Source organism: Bombyx mandarina, chromosome 02 (genome assembly GCF_030267445.1).
Source record: "Bombyx mandarina strain Sakado chromosome 02, ASM3026744v2".
NCBI lineage: Eukaryota > Metazoa > Arthropoda > Insecta > Lepidoptera > Bombycidae > Bombyx > Bombyx mandarina.
In genome coordinates, this window is record NC_143209.1 from 474,300 (window position 1) to 481,451 (window position 7,152).

General features: G+C 37.2%; 1 protein-coding gene across 1 annotated transcript; it reads right to left on the bottom strand.

The window, feature by feature from the left end:
* Window positions 1-2,941: 2,941 nt before the first annotated feature.
* Window positions 2,942-6,886, bottom strand: LOC114252537 (presequence protease, mitochondrial). The gene is made up of 2 exons (XM_028187040.2): window positions 6,700-6,886; window positions 2,942-6,489 (listed from the first exon to the last, which is right to left on the bottom strand). Exon 2 carries the CDS (start codon window positions 6,460-6,462, stop codon window positions 3,412-3,414), a length of 3,051 nt encoding a protein of 1,016 aa, XP_028042841.2. The 5' UTR covers window positions 6,463-6,489; window positions 6,700-6,886; the 3' UTR covers window positions 2,942-3,411.
* Between the last annotated feature and the right edge of the window lie 266 nt (window positions 6,887-7,152).

Consider the following 7,152-nt stretch of genomic DNA (forward strand, 5'->3'; position numbering starts at 1 on the left):
AACCTAATGAATAGATCCAGCGAGAACCTCAGCGTGTCGATGCTATGCCAGTGTCACCTAGCTCCAAATGTTAAAGCTGCTCAGGCATCTAATAAAAATGTTAGTGGATTGGGAGATCTGTAAGGATGCCGACTTTTAAATCTAATTGCCTTCCTCTTTAGACATCAATATTAGCACCGCCTCTACCTATTAAGCCTCGTTTGAAGATATAGTTTGTATCTGTCCAGAAATGCTATAGTTTATTTTAGAGTTTTAACGTGCACAATGATTTATAGCCAGCATTGCTAATTGACGGGTAAAACTGTAGATTACTCAGTACCATTAGTAATATCCAAGGCAGTATAAATAATGCTTTGCAGGCAAAAATTAACGTCTATCGACCCCACTGAGTTTCTTGTCGGATCTTCTCAATGGGTCGCGTTTCCGATCCGGTGGTAGATTCTGCGAAGCACTGCTCTTGCTAGGGTCAGTATTAGCATCACTCCGGTTTGAGCCCCGTGAGCACATCTACTAGTTAAGGTTACGCTGAAATAGCTTCTCAAGCCTATCAGCTTAGGTAGGGAAAAAATCTATCTATATATTGTTAGCTGGTCGTCTTATTTTACCTATTTTTTTTTTAAAAGACCTCATGTATTCGTAGAAGTAAATCGAACGTACCAAGCCGGATCCGAAATCCACAACCATCCCACAGTTTACATCTTCACAGATTCCTTTGATCTCTTTAGCTAAGTTTATAATTTCATACTTTTTCTTAATGCCAACTGGAGCGTCGAGATCGAATTCCGCGCCAATTTTGACAGCGTCATCGTGACACACTGTCAATCTCCGAGTGCGCTCCAAAAATGTTTTCATCATAACTTCATCCTCGATTGAATTCAGCTCGAAGTTATTATTTAAAACATCGTGTTTAGATAAATCTCCTACAATGATATGTTCCAAAACATTTTCAACTAATATTTCTGTATTCGGGTGTTGGTAAAAATTTTGATAATCTTGAAAGTAAGATAGGCATTCTTCGAAGTATAGCCTGTCCTCTTGAAACGATTCAGGCAAAGACATCTGTAAACAAAAATTATAACGTAGATAAACTTTCAATATTGTTCTTAATTTTGAACGAAATTGGAATAGAAATGACGAGAGTTAAAAGTAATTTTTGTACAACTTAATTGCAGAGCAGCTAAATTAAAAAGGAAATTGCCGGTTTATATTTTACCAGAGTCAGCAAAAGACTCGCACTAGATAGATAAGCGGTTTAACTAATAGAACTGTTCAATTGACCAGCATGTATGCTTAGTGTGAGTTTTTTAACGTTCTCGATAGCGTAAAACAGCGCCCTTAGCGGTAAACGTACGCAAAAGTTCGAACTACATACAAAGGACATGGGCCACTCTCCATACATTGCACGGCCCACTAAACGAAGTTCAAGGACAGTAATGAAATTAAGTTTAAATAACAGACTATATATCCTTTTTATTATAAACAGATTAAAATCAATATTGTTCATTTGATACAGAGATATTTAAAAAATAAGATAAGATTTTTAGGTTACCTATATCATATGATTTGCTGTCAATACACTTACACTTTAACATCATCATCAGCTTAAATATTATTTATATTACTATACTTTATAAGACCTAATTAGACGGGTGGACGAGCTCACAGCTTACCTGGTGTTAAATGGTTACTGGAGCCCATAGATATCTACAACGTAAATGCGCCACCCACCTTGAGATATATTATGAGTTCTAAGGCTATAGTATAGTTACAAGGTCTCAGTATAGTTACAACGGCTGCCCCATCCTTCAAACCGATACATATTATTGCTTCACGGCAGAAATAGGTGGGGTGGTGGTACCTACCCGTGCGGACTCACAAGAGGTCCTACCGCCTAATAAAACCAGTAATTAAAAGAAAGTTCTGACTTGTCTTGTCAGTTAATCTGTGGTGTAAGTGCATTCAGTATCATTGGTAATAACTATTTGGGGAATTAGGACTTAAGGAGCTCGCTCGGCTAGGTAACGCCATACCCCGTTTTTGCCGCGAAGGGCACCTGTTGGGACGTAGGTACCTGTTTGTATAGTGGGACAGAGTAATACAATTGATATTTCGAGATATCACTTATTACCAGAAGAACGAATAGTTACGTGATCTGATTAATATCAATCATTTAAGTTCGCATAATTTTTTATTAGCATTAATGCTAGTAGATTGCATTTTGCCTAGCACCCCTGGTGTGATGTAGTAACTACAATTAAATATCGCCTACCTCTCTCCTATATACATGTATAAGATATAAGACATATACTGAGATCTTAGAACTTATATCTCAAGGTGGGTGGCGCATTTACGTTGTAGATGTCTATGGGCTCCAGTAACCACTTAACACCAGGTGGGCTGTGAGCTCGTCCACCCATATAAGCAATAAAAAAAAATTAAATACCCTGGCAAAGAGCAGATCTGTTCGTCACACAAATATTCGCCCGATATAGCATTCGAGCCCATTATCTACAACTAGCCGCTAGATTCAGGTCAAGCCCGTCTTCTCATTTATACGAACATATTATTTTAGTTTTAGGAGATACTAGCTGTACCCGTCCGCTTTGCTGGGCATTTAAAATTAACATTATTATTTCTCACCCCCACAAAGATTCTCATCATTAACGCCCCCGCAACTGGTGTAGGGAGTCCAACACTCATATAAATATTAGCCTATCCATTAAGTACATGTATTTTCTACATGGATACCCAGTTACAAGTCAATCGGATGCACGGTTCAGTAGTTATAACGGAACATCCGTAAAAACCACTGTAGATTTATATATTAGTATAGATATAGATTTATTTGTCGAATAGTGTTTTCGTGCAAAATCGACAGTCCACTTAAGATTAATGGCGGATAATCTTGATAAAGTATGGTAACTGTTAATTAAATCGCCAATTGAACTTCTTAACATTCATTTATTTGTATCGCACAATACATTTTATAGTCCTTTAGGCGTGACGTTATGCATGATCATTCAAGTGACAAAAAAATATTTCTAAAATTTATTAAGAAATGAAACTAGACAACGGTCTTTAGGTGATGGCGGAGGTGCCTCTACGATTAGCCATATTTATGAAAAACTATACCGAATTTGGGTTATGTAGGCAATATCGGCACTAAACCTCACAGCTCAATTATACCTTGCCTGCGTTGGTCATTAGCAGACAAGTGACATTGGTACACGATTTCAGATTAGAATGAAAACTAATTATCTGCCGTGCTGACAACAATTAATTTCCGTTAATTAAACAACTCGTATTTTTCACATTTTCCGGCCGTACCCAAGTCTTCTTCATATCTCAAACCACCGCCTCGTAACAACCGTAATGCGTTTTCACTAACAAGAGTAGCTGGAATGAATGTGCCTACTGCTGAGGCCCGCTCACTTTCTGCCACACCTCATCCCCTTTCTTCAAATCCTGTGCACCACCATCTCCGATTACACATTTAGCGGCCCATTTATCGTTCGTCAGATATTTCAAGCATACTTCCACCAAATCCTCGCTTTTCACGGCCAAAACTCTTTCCCTTTGCGTCTTCCAAAGGTCATAAGACAGCCCGTACAGGAACAGATCGACTCCTTTCATGTATTCCGCGATCGGTTGGTCCATTTGCTGCATTATAGTTAGCTTGGACTCGAAAAGGTTTTGTTCGTCAATCAAATTCGCGTTTTTTGTCAACCAATTGGCGGTTTCGTCGAACACGTCCAAAGTGACTTTAGCATTTGGGTCTCTGTATGAATAGTAACTGAAGATTCCGTCAAAGGACAGCATGGCGCGGCCACCGTAAGCACCGTTCTGCTCTCGCACGATCGGGTGCAAGTATTTCGATGATAAGAACACTGACAGCACGCGTAGCTTCGCGTAATCGGGATGGGTGTACGCAACAGTCGGTATGACTTTGGCGCAAAAATTCACTGGTATATTCATGGCTATATGTATACCGCGGTTGTTCTTGTTCATACTTTTAGAGTCTGTCCAATTAATGCGATTGACTTCTTGATTATCATTAGCGTTACACAAGTCCTTGCAGAATTTATCGATGTATTCGTGAACATCGTTGTTTGTATTGCAATAATGGAATGCTGCTCGCAAATTATTCCCTTTAAGTACGTTTTCTGATATGCTCTCAATGACCGACTGTATGTCTTCAGTTTTTTGTGATTTTTGTACTTCCTGCATGATCGTGACGTGTTGGATACCCAGCAGGTTCTCTTTGCATTCGTCTACAGAGGATATTAGAGAACGAGCCGCCTGTACAGCATACGTGTGACCGCTGCTTACTATCCCATTTGTCAACGAAGAACAGTAATTATTTAGAAGCATTGCCATTCTTTCGCTGTTGCTAAAATTTGGTTTTTTAAATATCTCCTGCCATATATCAAGCATTTTAGGTAGATTGTGGTCCAAACAATGACTGTTGATCAATATACCCTGCTCATATTGACCAGATTGCCCGACATGCTCAGTAATGTGTGTAATTGCACTCAGGCCGGAGGTGCATTTGCTGACATGCTTATCAAAATCACGGTAGTTATACGACTTAGTGTCAAATTTATCTAAAATATAATTGAAAAAGGGAAGCATTTTTCTTTCACTGTCGCCCAAGCTGTCGGTGCCTAAGATTCCTTTGAAATATGTTACGCCATTTGTATTCGCCTCACAAAGTTGCAGTGGTATGGTTTCTGATACAGAATGTTTTAATGATGGGGCGGTTTTGTTCGCTACGATCTCTTCCATTTTCAAACATGGTAAAACATCAAGATTCTGCACCTCCTTCTGAACTTTGGAAAGCTCTAAGCCTTCTTTATAAATAGCTTCTTTATCGTTAGCACTTAAGGACGAAACTTTTGATTTCAGAAGTTTAGATTCTGCTTCATTGAAGACGTCATCAAATTTTGGGTCTGGTAGCATAGTCATAACTAACTTATGGTTATTCTGAATAAAGTACTTTTCGATTATATCCTTTACGTAGTTTGGAGTCATGAGATTCTCCTTCAGTCTCCCCAAAAGGTTGTTGACCTTCAAAGCATTCAATATCGGCCCATTGTGATTCCAGAGAGGCATTAGGTTAAAAAGCAGATTTAAACCAAACTTTGGTGACTGGTGCTTAATAGAAAGCTCGAAGCCATGTAAAACACTCTCAATATGAGCTTTCTCAAAGCCCTTCTCATATATTTCCTCTAAAGTTTGATTTGCAATCTTCTCGATGGTCTCAAACTTTGATGTTTCAACATCTCGGAGACCAACAACAAACATGGTATCTCTTATCTGATTTTCATAGCCAGTCAAAGAATTATAGCCTCCAGATATGTTTTTCTCAATTAAGCTTTTGTAAAATGCTGAATTCGGTCCTATTATCATAAGTTCCGCTAATGCTAGCATTGTGAATGTTTCATAAATATTAGTAATGTCCGACATAACATATCCTATGGCAATTTGATTCTGTTTTTCTACCGGTCCACCATACTGGTCTACTCTGCAATTCATCTCTGCACGTCTCGGCTCCTTCCAACGTTCTTGGCTCGCAACTACAGTATTCTTGGGATCTAAATATTCATATTTACTCAGATAGGCTTCATTAATGAACTTTAAGTTGGCTTCTAATGGAAAACTGCCATACGAATACATTCTAGAATTGCTAGGATGATAATAAGTGGCATGGAAGTTTCTTAAATGCTCATGAGTTAGCTGAGGAATGCATAATGGGTCACCTCCTGATACATATCCATAAGTTCCTTTCGGTAAAATTGTATTAATGAATTTTTGTCCAAAAAGCGAACTTGTCTCCGAAAAGGCTCCCTTCATTTCATTGTAGACTACACCTTTGAAAATCAAATCAGAATTTTTATCCTCCAAATTTGAATGTTCTAATCTCCAGCCTTCTTGTAAAAAATCTAGTCTAGTTAAATTAGGTCTGAAGACTGCATCCAAATAAACTTTCTGTAGATTACGATAGTCGATTTCATTTTGCGATGAAAAAGGATAAAATGTATAATCTGGGCCTGTTAAAGCATTCATGAACGTAGCCAAAGATCTGTTTAGCATTTTGAAGAATGGATCTCTTACTGGATATTTTTCTGAGCCGCATAAAACTGTGTGTTCTAGAATGTGGGGAGTGCCCATTGAATCTAACGGAGTTGTGCGAAAACCTACAGAAAATACATTATTTGAGTCATCTCTCTCTAAATGTAAATATTCAGTTTTGGTTCTCTCGTGGGTTAAAAAATAGGCTGTCATATTGTATTCTTGTATAGATTCGATTTCGGTGCAAAGGAATCCATGTATAGTCTTCCCAACTTGAAGATTTTTTGATAAATTTTCCTTTTTCCTCAAAACCTCATTACTGTAACTTCTTTGTGAAGCCAGTCGGTGTTTAATTGTTTGCCGAAAACCATTGCGCAGTCTTGAATACATGGTTTGTTATTTGTGTCCTTTATATTCCTGGAACATATTTTCACTCACAGTTTTCGTGCTTATACAAATAATTGTTATTTTTCATTAATTCGTCAAAACACGGTATAAAATCCATAAATAGAAAGAACCTATTTAACAGTTTAAACAAAAATAGTATATTAAATGAACTGTTTTTTTTTTTATTGTTGGGCATTTTCGTAAAACAAATGAAACATGATGCAATTTATTAATACTTACTGTTGAAGGATGCTGTTTTAAATCTCAATTAATAATCTTGGCAGAGTTTTGTTTTCAGTTTTCTTATGTTACTGAATCCAGTTTAATAGTATTTATGTATTTTAACTTTTTAATGTTAATATATTCAATTTCTGTTTTATAACCTTACAAATTTACAGTCGGCTTATTGACAGCTTAGAATTGACAATGACGGCTTGTGACCTTTTTTGTCACTCGGATAGGCGAAAGAAACATTGACGAACATCCTATACGACTATTAAATGTGAGCTAAAGCCATGCCATGTAAGATAGATTACAGTGCTCAAGGATTTAAGAAAAAAATGTCTGACTAAAATGTTACAAAAACTCGAAAAAGTCACGATTACTGATTTTTTATTCTGAGAATTTCTGCACTTTTAAAGATACTAAACGGTTTTATAGTTTATTTATTAACTTAAAATGTCACTTTAAAAG

Excerpts from the sequence above, each read along its gene's own strand:
- LOC114252537 (XM_028187040.2), bottom strand. The coding sequence starts at position 6,462 with ATGTATTCAAGACTGCGCAATGGTTTTCGGCAAACAATTAAACACCGA.